This window comes from Sinocyclocheilus rhinocerous, unplaced genomic scaffold, assembly GCF_001515625.1.
Source record: "Sinocyclocheilus rhinocerous isolate Xijiao unplaced genomic scaffold, SAMN03320098_v1.1 scaffold1600, whole genome shotgun sequence".
Classification (NCBI taxonomy): domain Eukaryota; kingdom Metazoa; phylum Chordata; class Actinopteri; order Cypriniformes; family Cyprinidae; genus Sinocyclocheilus; species Sinocyclocheilus rhinocerous.
The window spans coordinates 820,935-835,595 of record NW_015665129.1 but is presented as its reverse complement, the minus strand read 5'-3'; the positions used below and the strand labels follow the sequence as shown (position 1 = coordinate 835,595).

The following is a 14,661-nucleotide window of genomic DNA, read 5'->3' as shown; positions in this document are numbered from 1 at the left end:
AGGTCTGGATTTCATTTAATGTATTAAAATGCAGTTTATGACCAATGCACCTTCAAGAGTTTCTTTAGTCTCTTATAAAAAATTACCACAGAAACCATACAATAGTAACCGCTGTAACTATGGCTACCATGATGCATTTTGTCCCGTAGATTTACCTGTGCTTTGTTTTCGTTTAAGATGCGCTCGTCTGGCTACTTCTGTCACATCTTTCATCTTTCGATGTATAATTGCGAAAGCACATTTGTTAAAAAAAAAAAAAAAAAAAAAAAAAAAAAATATATATATATATATGTATATATATGTGTGTGTGTGAGACAGTTCGCACTGTGAACGCGCAAGAGTCAAGACGCGCGTGCCCGGAGGTGCGCTCATGCGCAGGGCCACCCAAGCCGCCAACTAAGGGGCCAACATGGAGAGAAAAGGTAATCTCTTCCTTGACTTTCTCTGAATAATACTTGCCTTATTTGAAGCTATAACGTTTATACATGAGGCAAGGTGACTAACGTACGTTCTGACTCAAACGAGTAGTGTAATATTAAAGCATAAAGGCGCATTTTGCGTTGTATTGGGACGCATGGGCTGGTGTCTTTAGCGTTAGCATGTAGCCAGTCAGTCTGCAGCTGAAGTGAGCTAAATTTATTTTCATCACGCCCAGAGGCATGTTTTATTGTCGGTTTGTATCGCCTTCACTTTAAGCGATTTCGCTTTTCTTTTGTTTTAGATAACGTTAGACGTTAATCTTATGAGTAGGCGCGTGCACGTATCAGCTGGATGAGAGTTGAAAGCGTCTGTTTTCCTCTTTGCTGTCGTGGAAACTAAAGGGAATTCATTTCCTACAGCCTCGTTTTTGCATTCATGTTCCTGGCGTTATAAAAACAGATGAAAATGCATGTTATTAAAGAGCCACGTCTGCACTCATGTAAAGCGCTCAGTTCCTGTCACAATGTAAACACACAGCTGTGTATTGTTTATGTACATTACATAAGACTATCACCGGTCTGCGTGTCTTTTGTATTATTGTCAGGCTATGTTTGGCTGTCTTTGAATAACTGAGTTTAAGTGATTTTTTTTATTAATAGTTTCATCGTCATATGTTGTACTTCATTTGTCCCACCAGTTCTGGCACTTCAGGCAAGGAAGAAAAGGGCCAAAGCCAAGAAGTCGACCAAGAAGTGAGTTTGTGCTTTATACTCTTGTTTTTTTCCTGCTAGTTTTTATTTATTTGGGTGTTGATTTTAATTTTTAAAATGACAATGTTAGACTAGACCTAAGAAGGACTGCCAAAATGTATACTGGGTTGTGCACAGTTAAACTGTTTTCTGGGATGTTATCATTGGACATTAAGATAGGAACCATAATATGGTATTCTGTCTGTTGACTTTTTTTTTTTTTAATGATGTTCTGGAAGTTGCTTAGTAGGTTGTTAAACGTTAGGTGCCACTGTTTTGATGTGTACAGAATGAGTCATCTTGAGTGTTACTCTGATTATTCAGTCTTAGTTGTTGAACTGTGTTCATTTGGTAATATCTCTTTAACATTTTGGTAAATTAAGTCATCTTTTTGGCATGCAGCGTATCAAGTTGTGCTTTCTTTCACTTCAGTTTTTGTGATGTAAGACACCGGTGTTTTTCTTGCATGGGTTAAACCAAGCATGGATACATGCAGGATGCATGCAGTCAGTGAAATGCATTGAAACACTGGTAGACCTTTTTTTTCTTTTTACACAAGAGTGTCAACATTGTATTTAACAAAAGATCTTATGCAGTAGAAAACGAAACACTAGCTGTGTGTGCACATTGACATTGTGTTTTTTTATTTAGATTCAGATGATGTTTAAAAAAAAAATATGTATATATTTTTAACAAGTTTATTTATTTACACTCTTAATAATAATGCTACCAAAGGGGGATTTGGCCATAGATGAATAATTTTTTGGTTCCCCAAACAACCTATCAGTTCAAAAGTTATTAAAAGAACCATTTTGTTAGTGTAAAGAATATTTGAATGATCTAAAGAACTTTTTTTTTCACTATAAAGAACCTTTTGTGGACTGGAAAATTTTTATGGATGTTAAAGTTCTTGGAACCAACAATGCCAGTTTTTAACAATGTAGATTTTTTTTCATCTGTAGATCTTTTTAAAGCAGATTTGCAGTAGTAAACAGCAAAACAGCATCAGCATCACAAAGTTGTTAGATCAGGATTCCGTAATTTTAGTTATTATAATTACAACTTCTGTTTCACTTATTCTAAGATTATATAGCTGCTTTATTCAGGTCAGTCCAGTTCGGTTATTCAGTGAGCTCATTGAAGGTGTTTTTATGTAGTAAAATTTAGTCTTTATGTGAGTGTAGTGTGTCAAAAATTAAAATCACATGCTGAGACGGTTGTCAGAACATTTAATCCATGTAAAATCAGCATCAAAGAGTCTTTCATGTAAGATGATGGCTCTATGAGTGTTTATACTGTAAGATATATAGACTGTGCTGTATAATGTGTGTCCACTGACCTAAATGAAATGTACTGTCATCCCTCAGGCCAGCACATCCTCCACGCGGGGCATCACAACAGCAGCCCCCTACAGAGACCCAGATACAGGAGCCCGATGAGGAAATCCTCGGCTCTGATGATGAAGAGCAAGAAGATCCTAATGACTATTGCAGTGGTTGGAGACGAAGCTCTATAAGTTCTTTTTTAAAGCAGAAGTTACAGCTTGATTATTATAGACTAGACTTAAAATTGCTGAAATGACGAGCTCAGTCTGAGAAAGCTAAAAAAACTAGAAGCACTTCCTTGTTTCACAGTTGTTGTTTTTTCTGTTGATGAAACTACAATTTCTACAATTCTTCCTAGAAGTGCAACACATAACTACTGTAAACTGCAAAAGAAATGGATATTTTGTACTGTAAATACAGGAATGTCATCATCATCCTCTTTGTTTATACCCCTATCGCTGCATGTTTCAAATATCTATGTGATTTTTTTTGTATTTAATGTAAAAGGGAAGTGATGTTGTTATTATTCACATTCTTTTATTTTTACTTTATTATTTATTTATTTTACAATGTCAATAGTCTAATCAAAATCTAATTTCTATTTTTGGTCTAAACATCCTTTAAATTGATTGCTTAAAATCAGTCCCTAAAAAAATGACAATCAAACCAGCCCTAAAGGACAATCGATGAGCTGTCTGAATACAAATTGAAGGATTGTTGTTCTTCTTTGGTTAGGAGGATATCACCATGTAAAAATAGGGGACCTACTCAATGGTAAATACCATGTGATCCGGAAGCTGGGATGGGGGCATTTCTCCACTGTGTGGCTGGCCTGGGACATCCAGTAAGAGCTTTGTCATTTTGAATAACAACACTATAATGTGCCAAAATCGCATATGCATGAGACAGTTTTGACAGTTTGACAGTTTTTCTCTTCATTCTTTCCTTCTCTGCAGCGTGAAGCGGTTTGTTGCAATGAAGGTGGTAAAGAGTGCAGAGCATTACTATGTAAAATGGAAGTGATGTTATTATTTTTCATGTTATTATTTTTTACTTTATTAATTATTTACTTATTTTAAAATGTCAATAGTCTGGTCAAGTTCTAATTTCTATTTTTGTCTAAATGTACTTTAAATTGATTGCTCAAAATCAGTCCCTAACAAAATGACAATCAAACCAGCCCTAAAGGACAATTGAGGAGCTTTCTGAATACAAGCTGAAGGATTGCTGTTCTGCTTTGTTCAGGAGGATATCACCATGTGAAAATAGGGGACCTACTCAATGGCAAATACCACGTGATCCGGAAGCTGGGATGGGGTCATTTCTCCACTGTGTGGCTGGCCTGGGACATCCAGTAAGAGCTTTGTCATTTTGAATAACAACACTATAATGTGCCAAAATCGCATATGCATGAGACAGTTTTGACAGTTTGACAGTTTTTCTCTTCATTCTTTCCTTCTCTGCAGCGTGAAGCGGTTTGTTGCAATGAAGGTGGTAAAGAGTGCAGAGCATTACACTGAAACAGCTCTGGATGAAATAAAGCTACTCAGATCTGTAAGTCTCAAGAAACCACTAAAACTGAAACGCTTTAAATAATCATTTCAGAAAAAAAGGAAAGGCAAAAACAATGAAACTGTGAAATATAGACTATCTAAATCATTTTTAATAAATTACTTTAATTATTTTGAATCTAAATATAGATAAAAAAAAGTTGATGTTTTTTTTCACCAAGCATACATATCACTAAACCAGGTTGCTTAAATTTATTTATATTTATTTTATATTGTTTTGTTTTGTTTCCAGGTCAGAAATACAGACCCTGATGATCCAAACAGAGAGATGGTTGTGCAGCTACTGGATGACTTCAAGATCTCCGGGGTCAATGGGACTCGTATCCTTGAATATGAAGGATGTTGTGTGTGTGTCTGTGTGTGAGAAAGAAAATGGGTCAAGAAGTCTTCAAGCAGGTGTCCCATGCTATTTTAAGATACCCCAAATTCTTTTACAAGGGCACTTGTGACTGCCGACATTGAAACAGTTGTTGCGTGATAGTGGTTATACTGAGAGAAGCTATTCTGGTATTTTGTTTTTCAGTTAGAATTTCTACACTTATTTCTATCAACAGCAGTTTCCGTTTTAAAAGCGCTGGACCTTCACTTGACTTTTCAGATGTCTGCATGGTGTTTGAGGTTCTAGGACACCACTTGCTTAAATGGATTATCAAGTCCAACTATCAAGGCTTGCCTCTGCCCTGTGTCAAGAGCATCATTCGACAGGTAACACAGCACACCACCGCACAACCAGATCAGTGTTCACGTAATTACGTTTTGACTAATTAACTGCTGTCCTGGATTCAGTGGATCAGTCACAGATGAATTATTATGGGTTTACAGTCTTGCTTAACATTTTTGGTTTTATTAAAAATTCAGATTTATTTGATAACAACAGCATGTTTCGTTTCTGTGTTTTTTTTTTGTTTTTTTTTATAAAACCATGAGAACAGACATGTTTCTAAGGGATAATGTACTGTACATGACTGTCAAAAGTTTTTTTTTTTTTTTTTTTAGTAATACTTTTATTTAGGAAGGATGCATTAAATTGGTCAAAAGTGACATTAAAAACAAAAGATTTGGGGAAAAAAATGCTGTTTGAACTTTGATGCTGTTTGAACTTTCTGTTCATCACAGAATCCGGAAAAATTTGTGCCTTCAGTAGGATTATGTGACACTGAAGACTGGAGTAATGGCTGCTGAATTCAGCTTTGCAATCACATGAATAAATTACATTTTAAAATATATCGAAATAGAAAAGAAATTGTGGTAATGTTTCAAAATTAAAAATTTTTTTTTTTTGCTGTATTTTTAATCAAATAAATGCAGCCTTTGTGAGCATGAGACTTTTTTTAAAAACAAAAAAAATTCTACAGTGTTTCTCAATTAGAATCAGAATCATCTGTTTTAGAGAGCTGTGAATAACCAATAATAACAATGTAGTTATGTGTTGTGTTGCTTTAGTATGTTTAGAAAGATGCTAATAGATATTTCTATAGTTGTTTGAGTCTCTGTGTTTTTGAAATCTCTCAGGTTCTTCAAGGTCTGGATTACCTGCACACCAAGTGTCAAATCATCCACACAGATATTAAGCCAGAGAACATTCTCATGAGTGTGGATGAGCTGTATATCAGGCGGTTGGCTGCAGAAGCCACTGAGTGGCAGAAAGCTGGCGCTCCCCCTCCATCTGGGTCAGCAGGTACGGCAGCTCTGCTTACTGACACACACATGATGAAGTACACTTATTACACGGCTTCAGTCAGTTTCGAATGATTGTCAACTTTTCCCCACTAGTTTTTTTTAGCCAGTTCACATTCTCTTATTAACACAACTTGTTGGTTAGCTTTCTTACCCTCTAGCATACTGCTCTTAAAGCTGATTTACTTTGCAAGCTGTCATTGTGTTGTGGTGTTCTTTATCTTCCAGTGAGCACTGCCCCAGCGCCTAAACAGGTATGTTTTCCTTCTTTAGCAGATGTTTAAGCATTTCATTTTGAAAAATTTAATTATCGTTTTCTTTTCAATTAATTTTAATGTCCTGAAGAAAACTATTCAGTTATTCTCATTCTTTCTGTAGTTCTCGGAATATAATCTTGAGCTGTCGTTCCTAATTCCAGGAATGTTCTGGGTTATTTACCATTTAAAATCTTGCCACCGTGACTGTGAAGCCATTTATAATGTTACAAAAGATTTATATTTTAAATAAATGTTCATCAAAGAATCCTAAAAAAAATGTGTCATAGTTTCCACAAAAATATAAAGCAGCACAACTGTTTTCAACATTTATAGTAATACATTTTAGTTGAGCAGCAAATGAGCATATTATAATTATTTCTGAAGAATCTTGTGACTCTGAAGACTGGAGTTTAGGTTGCTGAAAATTCAGCTTTGCCATTACAGGAATTAATTACATTTTAAAATGTTTTAAAATAGAAAACGGCTCTTTTAAATTGGAGTAATATTTCACAATATTACTGTTTTTAACTAAATAAATGCTTCCTTAAGACTGAGAGTCATGTTTCAAAAACATCTTGGAAAAAAAAATCTAAACGTTTGCATGGTAGTGTAAGTTTATTTGTCAAATAACCTGTAATGTTTCAGTTGTCATCAAAATGCTTTTGCTTTTTAGCATTAACACGATTACCCATCTTGCTCTTCCTCAGGCACCGAAAATGTCAAAAAACAAGAAAAAGAAGCTAAAGAAGAAGCAGAAGCGTCAAGCGGAGCTCCTGGAGAAGTGCATTATGGACTTGGAGGAGATGGAGATTGGGCCTGAAGGCAGAGAGGAAGAGGAGGATGACCCAGAATCCCCCAAATCCCCCTCCTGTGTCCCACTCAGACAAGTGTCACTGCAGGAAATTGCTACTGAGGACACAATAAGTTAGCTTCTATTTGTATCAATAATCTTTTATAGTGATAGTGTTAATTAAAGTTGTTTAGAATTTGCTATTATTTGTGATTCCATACAAATCAGCTGCCATTAACACTTCGCCAACATATTTCTGTTTCTCTGCATCTCGCGTAACAGTGGAGACCAGAAAGAGACTAACCTCAGATGCTTCACTTGAGCTCAACTGTAACGGCTGTATGCACTCCAGTCAAACACAACCTGAGGAGGATGATCAAGGAGACCAGCGACATGGCCAGCTGCTACAGGAAGACCACCATAATGCAAACACAGGCCCAGAGGACACTGCTCAAAGCATGTATGAGTACTGTAATGGGGCAGAGTCCCCTGAACTGGACCAGGCCGGCTACAGTAATGGCACCTCAGGCCGAGAGCAGCCGGAGGAGGGAGAGCTGCCATCCGGAGAGCAAGATCAGCAAAAGACTAGAACCAGAGCCAGGGAACTGAACAAGGATAAGCTAAAGAACGGTCAGAGAATTTTCTACGGCTTTTAAGAGGATTAAAATTATATGATTTTTACATGCTGGTAACTGTTTGTATTAAAGGGGTAGTTCACATAAAAAATTTAAAAAGTGTCATTATTTGTTCATCCTCGTGTCATTTCTAACCTGCAATGCTATTATTTTCAGGTAAACACATAATGAGCATTTTTAATGAGTCATTTTACAATGACAGTTCATAGTGACCACATATGTCTGTTTTTGATTAGCTTTTTCCTCCTCTTCCAGATAAGTTGTCATCTGGAAGCCTATTGGTCAATCCACTGGAGCCACTTAACGCAGACAAAATCAAGGTCAAGATTGCTGACCTTGGCAACGCCTGCTGGGTGGTAAGAATCTTAATAATCTGATGAAATCCAAATTGTAGTCATTTATCTGTAAAAACACAAATTAGAATGATTTTCGAAGGATCACGTGATACTAAAGTAATATAATGAGTAATGAATTATGAAAATTATGCTTAGCCATCACAGGAATAAATCAATAAATAAATAGTTATTTAAATTGTAATAATATTTCACAATATTAGTTTTTTCTATATATATATATATATATATATATATATATATATATATAGAGAGAGAGAGAGATAATAAACCTTATATATAATATTTATATTATATATAAACCATAAAACAATCTTACCAGTCCCCATGGTTTGAACGTTAGTGTAAGTTTATTTGGTTGAGTGTGGACTGATAAATGGTGCACAGACGTTTATTAAATATAGAAGTTGATTTCATCTTTTTATAAATTGAATAATCTTTTGAAATTTTTCTGCTCTTCAGCACAAGCACTTTACTGAAGACATTCAGACCCGGCAGTACCGCTCTCTGGAGGTTCTGCTGGGATCGGGGTACAGTACACCTGCTGACATATGGAGCACAGCCTGCATGGTGAGAAGCTACACGTGGTCTTTCATCAGTTTGTTAAATCTGCATTACTTCTACATAAATCGACAGGGACCGTTGTGAGATCAGGTAAATCAATTTGGTAACAATTTAGACCTGATATCGGATGCTCTTTCTCTTTTCAGGCATTTGAATTGGCCACTGGTGATTATTTGTTTGAGCCCCACTCTGGTGAAGATTACTCCAGAGATGAAGGTAATGCAATATTTATTCTTTCTGCCTGAAATACAAAAATGATGATTGTTTCCTGCATTACATTTATTGAGGAAAGATGGTACAGTGATAATCCAGATTACAGATGCATGTACATGCCTACAGTAAAGGACATACCTAATGATTTCAGTTTTAATGTGACTGACAATTTACTTTGTCATATTAATGTCTCAGTACAGGCACTATTTAATATAATTTAAATACCTAATTATTTAATTATTTATTGTATGTTGTTTTCTTCTATTCTAATATGCATTGAAATTTCAGTGCTTTAAGAGTTTGAGTAATCCTGTGGTTATTTCCCTGCTAACAATCAGAGCCTGCTGTTAAAATGCATGGAGACCCTGTCTCTTCTATAAACATCCTCTTCATATTCACTTCCTCCTCCTCCACCTTTCGCCCACTGCTTATGCCTCTTTTTATTGACCCATGTTTCTCTGTTCCTCCTAGTGTTCTATTCTTAGTTGATGCTGTAACTAAATGTTCTAAAACAGAAAGATGCATATTTTGCATGCCTTAGAAATGGATTGAGTGTGGGAAGAATTTGTAAACTTAAAACCTAATTTATTACCCATCAGTCAAGCTTCGCTGTTTAAACAGATCTTTGGGAGTTATGTTAGTCATGATCAGAATTTGCATGTTTTGAGCCACTATGTGGTTGTTTAATAGATACTCATTACTTATCAATTGAAATTTCACATTATTCTATTGATTTCAAAGGCGAATCATTTCATGGCAATTGACAAGTATAAAGGTTACATAGATTAAGCATCTGGTTGTAAATTGTACATTGTGGTGCTTAAATTAATTGTTTTTGTATATCTGCAAGGTATTTAGCAGAATCTGGTCAGACAAGAAGTCAAACTGGAGAGACAGCTATAAACCAGTAATGATTCATTATGCTCCTGCTTAGAACATACTGTGTTCTGACTCTTGTGGTAGACCACATTGCACTGGAATCAGCTGATGTAATTTTCCTAATTATGGAGTGAGCAGATTTAGATCACACTTCAAACTTCTTCCAGTTTAAGTCATCTCAAAGAGGAAGGTAGCTATTGAATTTTCCTATTGGCGTAGAGAACATTGCTTATCTGTGTGTCTCATGGTTTTTTCTGTCACCATCCCATCCTTCATGTCCTTCAAGTCATGCCTCTGTGGTCGGGTTGGGTATTTTTTTTTTTTTACTGTATTGTTTAGTCTTGTTTGATCAGTTGAATGATGTATATAAGAAAAGTTCAAATTAAATTCAAGTGTCTAATATATATACTTTTATCTGTATCTGCCATCAAAAAAATCCATATCGGTCAACAACTAGTCTTTCTGTCTGTCATCTTTTTTTTGTCAGTTTTGTGGTATCAACCTGAATTTTAATATTTAACGTTCCCTTTATGGACTGTGTGTCCCAAAGGTTTAGTGGTCATAATGCAAAAATATAACTCAGAATTGCCGTCTGAATCAAATATTCCATAGAGCCATGAAACAAACATTTATATGCCGACTGGAGACACTGATGTAAGACACCCTGTTTAGCTTGTAATCTCTCATTCTGGCCCACTGTCATTTGCCTCGAGTTTGTACTTTTTTTTTTTTTTGGATTCTCTCCATGTTCTTTCTGCTTGTCCCCGTTCCATGATCATGTTCTCTTTCTGTCTCTGTCTTCCCTCTCTCTCTCTCTCTCTCTCTTTCTCAGACCACCTTGCTCTGATTATTGAGCTTTTGGGGCATATCCCCCGTCACTATGCTCTGAGTGGGAAATTTTCACAGGAATATTTCAGCTGTAAAGGTACGCCTGTCAGTCAGGAAGAGCCCTGCCCTGAGGGAGGGGTTTGAAGGGAAGAGAGGAGATCCAGCAGCTCCATTGACAGCACAGCCTTGTCACACTTTTTTGAAAACATTTTTCCTGAAGGTTTTGCAAAAATCTTCTTCAGCAAATGTCCATTGTTCACAAGAAGGCTTTCTTACAAGTCTGAGGCAGCCCTAATCACAATAGACGAACTGTTGTAGCTTCAAAGCCACTGAATTGCGGCATGACTGAATTAGCTTAAAGCTCCAACAGAGGCAGGAAAAAACACTTCTGCATTACACAAGTCCAATTCTTCTTGAAATCTTTAATCTGAATCTCTGATGTGAAAATAGATCACTATGTGACCGCCGTCTGTGCTGTCAGGACATGGCTGCGTCTCCTTGTTTTCCCTCTCGTCTCTCTGCTCTCAGGATGGGTGAATGACTGTATTAACACTGTCTGATCAAGTTGTCCAATGTTTGGTCCTCCCCTCCACCTCACCACCCCCTCCCTGCTCGACACTCTCTGTGTGTGATGGTAGACCACATTGCTTTGATCATTGAACTGCTGGGGGCCATCCCACGCAAACTCATATTGACCGGAAAATATTCCAAGGAGTTTTTCACCAAGAAAGGTAATGTGGCCATTATGAATGCATTTTATACCTAGTCATGATGCTTTTATTAAAAACGAGTATGTACACTCCTGTTCAAATGTTTGGGGTTGATAACATTTTTAAAAAGTTTTTCACCAAGGCAGCATATATTTGATTAAAAAGACAGTAAAATCTATAATATTGTGAAATATTAGAATTTAAAATATATTTTATATTTATTTTATTTTAAATTCTCATTTATTCCTGTGATGGCAAAGGTGAATTGTCAGCAGTCATTACTCCAGTCTACAGTGTCACATGATTCTTCAGAAATCATTCTAATAAGCTTATTTGGGGCCCATGAATCATTTCAGGGCTCGCAAAATTTCAAAATGTACTTTCGGCCAGGCATTCTTCAGATTTTTGTAGTCCAAAATGAATTTAACTAGCCAGAATAAAAAAAATATTGGTCGAACTTCACTGTGGACAAATCAACTTGTTTGGAAACTTCACTATTTTACTTCAAATAACAAGTCAAGACTATAGGGGTGCAACAGATTACAAATCTCATGGTTCAGATCACATTACGGGTTTTGAGTCACCGATCAGATTCTTTTGGTGAGCAAATTTTTTTTTATTATTATTTAAAGGACACTTTAAGTATTTCTTTGATACCACAGCAAAAGATAGTAGCATAACTAATAAAAGTCAAACATTATTAAAGACAAGTGAACGCTCAGTACTAAAATAAGAGCATAGATAAATAAAATATAACAAAGCTACAAATAAAGTAAGGTCTAACATTAGTTTTCAGGCACTGAAATGTAATGTGTAAAATAACACTGCATAGTGTTCACTGTATAAATTAAATATAGATTAATCTTTGCTAAAGCTGTGTTTTGTTGTTTGATTAACATTACTGACACAGACAGCAGCAGGTATTTATTGGCTGCTGGCCCTTTAAGACCTGACAATCTAATGTAATGATACACATCCAATTTCTTTGTTTGTGTTCACTTCACTTAAGACATAACCAGCTGTTTAAGATAATAAGCTATTTTGAGGTAAGTGTGTGCGTGTGCGCACAAATAACAGCACGTCAGTACCAAATTCTTTCGCCTCTTCTTGCGCTTGAATGATTTAAAACGCTTGACTGTTTAAATCAGCAAGACATAGAAATGCATGCAAATGATCAACTAAGATCACTTTAACCACTACAAGCGAGTGGACAATGCAAATCAAGGAAGGGATTTTATTTCACTATTCAAGATGCAGTGATACATTTTGGTAGCCTGACTGGAAAACACAATAGCCCCGGGACATCAGGCTAACGATTTTGCGTGCCCTGCATTTATTATCAATGTTGAAAACAGTTATGCTGCTCAATATTTTGTGGAAACCATGAAGGTTCAAAAGAACAGCATTTATTTGAAATGGAAATCTTATGAAACAATGTAAAAGTTTCTTTTGATCAATTTAATGCGTGTTTGCTGAATAAAAGTAATTGCTTTTTTTTTTTTTAAATGTACCGACCCCAAACAAATTCTAAGCAAAGCCTCATTGATGGATGTTTTATGTATGTTTGGATTTCTGTACATTTTACGTTAACATGAAATCAGAATTTTGAATTTGATGCACATTTCTGCACAATTTACCAGTGCCCATTATTCCAAAAACGTTTGCCTTTGTAATGAAACTGTATTAACGTTTCTTTTTTGTTATTTATTTATTTTAGGGCTGTCAATCATAATTTTTTAAAATCTGATTAATCACATCCTTTTTCTGTGATTAATCGCAATTAATCGCACACTTCATGAAATTAAGCATAGACCATTTATCTTGTTTCAAATGTTTATTTTGTCATCATTTGCTATATCCAGCAAAGTAAACCAAAAGATTGAAGGGTGATTCTCAAAAATCTATATTTTCTGCAAGCTTTTTTCAAGATAAATTTAGATGTCTAAAGATGTTAAATGTTAAAGGGTTAGAATAGAAATTGTGCTTCATGTTAGAATGAGCCGTTTTAGGGGGGCGTGGCAGAGTCTTAACTTTGATAAAGAATATCTCTTTGGTTTTGAGACTTTAGTCTTTGCAGCTTCAGGGATCTTATCTATGCACAATCAGCTTGTAACACTCCAAAGAGAAAGGAAAACTTGAAATCGCATCATATGACCCCTTTAACGCGTAACACCGGGCGTCAGCGTCGACAGCTTGATGGAGGGCGTTTCTGAAGCTTGGTGCTGACGCGACGTCATAGTGACAACAGCCAATCACATTAGTCTTCTGGTGTTGCATGAACGTTATTGGCTAGCGTCTGCGCAAGGGTATTTGCATAAGGCGATCTGATTGGCTGACGCCTGCGTTGGTGCTTGAAAAGTTGAAAAGTTTTCAACCTCTTCCGCGAGTAACGGACACAACCCGACGCGATGGACCCACAATTAATTTCGCCAACGCTTGACGTCACTCCATTCAAAGTAAACGAGAGGCGTTGACGCCCCGTGTGAATGGGGCGTAAAATTAATCGCATGCGTTAACGATGACAGCCCTAATTTCTTTGAATATATATTCACTATGAAAGGCATCCCATTATCACTTTAAAATGAAGTTTAATGTTTTTATGTGGTTTTGTGGGGCAACATGTTAATGCCAGAAAGTTACAAGGGGAAAAAAAAACAGTACTAGACTACTGCATGGAATGAAAAGCCTGGACTCTAATTGTGTGATTTCTGTAGGTGACCTAAAGCACATCACTAAACTGAAGCCGTGGGGTTTGCTGGATGTTCTGATGGATAAATACGAGTGGCCTCTGGAGGAGGCAGAGACCTTCACTGATTTCCTGATTCCAATGCTGGAGCTCCTGCCAGAGAAAAGAGCCACTGCTGCCGATTGTCTGCGACACCCTTGGCTTGCCCTCTAGTGGCTTCTAGCCGCCACTGCGCATACTTCAGGCCATCTCTCTCTGAACTCAAGAAACTGCAACAGATCACTTTCCAGTTCATAGAGCATACCGGCGTTGTTATTTTTCTTCTGTTAATCTGAGTGATTTCATTTGCTTGGCTCACCAGAGGAATAGCAAACCTGTCTGTTTTTGTTCTAGCTGCTTTCTTCTACTCTTTTTCAGAGTTGAGAGGTTTTACGTGAGGATCACACCCGTCTTGATCCCACTGCCGTCCTTTTTATTTTGGCAAAGGATGAAATTTAGACCTAGGAGGCGCCTGTTTAGGTACTTGGGGTATTTTCTGAAGTCGTAAAAAATGAAAATGGAGGTCTGTTTTTTTGCAGTACTAACATGAGATGCAGTCCAGTCCTCCCGAGTACTTGCGACTCGGACTGCAGTGCGATGCACAAGAGATTATTTTGTTACTCATAGTTTTCTGAGTGGGAAAGGAATGGTGGTTTATGGAAAGGGAATTGTTTAGTTTACCCTTATGACTAGAGTATAAATTAAGATGTTTCTGTTCTGCGTCAAGATTCGCCACACCTCTGTGTTTCTCTCTCAACTATACAAGTGTCTTCTGTATGTGTGTGTGTGTGTGTGTGTGTGTGTGTTTATTAGTTCAGTAGGTTTTGATCTTGTCTGTCTCAGATTAGATGTTAAAGAGCTGAAGTCTTCTCACTCATGGTCAGTACATTTTGTGTACAAGAAGCTTCCACATAAAGTGAGTAACTGTTAAGGGCCATCAAAAGTGATATTTAGCGGGGGGGAAA

The 14,661-nt window shown here is 36.6% G+C and overlaps 1 protein-coding gene across 5 annotated transcripts; it reads left to right on the top strand.

The window, feature by feature from the left end:
- The first annotated feature begins 330 nt into the window (after positions 1-330).
- LOC107731242 (SRSF protein kinase 1-like) lies at positions 331-14,661 on the top strand. Of its 5 annotated transcripts, none has more exons than XM_016542269.1 (16): positions 331-422; positions 1,118-1,172; positions 2,537-2,664; positions 3,740-3,848; positions 3,961-4,048; positions 4,298-4,385; positions 4,664-4,770; positions 5,578-5,743; positions 5,971-5,996; positions 6,707-6,923; positions 7,072-7,419; positions 7,680-7,780; positions 8,240-8,347; positions 8,488-8,557; positions 10,900-10,992; positions 13,686-14,661. In XM_016542269.1, the coding sequence occupies exons 1-16, from the start codon at positions 410-412 to the stop codon at positions 13,868-13,870; spliced, it is 1,902 nt and encodes a 633-aa protein (XP_016397755.1). In that variant the 5' UTR covers positions 331-409; the 3' UTR covers positions 13,871-14,661. The 5 variants fall into 5 exon arrangements, with proteins under 5 accessions (XP_016397755.1, XP_016397756.1, XP_016397758.1 ...); XM_016542270.1 differs by lacking the exon at positions 3,740-3,848 and adding an exon at positions 3,230-3,338; XM_016542271.1 differs by lacking the exon at positions 331-422 and adding an exon at positions 471-495.

Coding starts and splice junctions, on each gene's coding strand:
- LOC107731242 (XM_016542269.1), top strand. Junction 4,771..5,577: donor TCAAGAGCATCATTCGACAG/GTAACACAGCAC, acceptor GAAATCTCTCAG/GTTCTTCAAGGTCTGGATTA. Junction 5,997..6,706: donor CTGCCCCAGCGCCTAAACAG/GTATGTTTTCCT, acceptor GCTCTTCCTCAG/GCACCGAAAATGTCAAAAAA.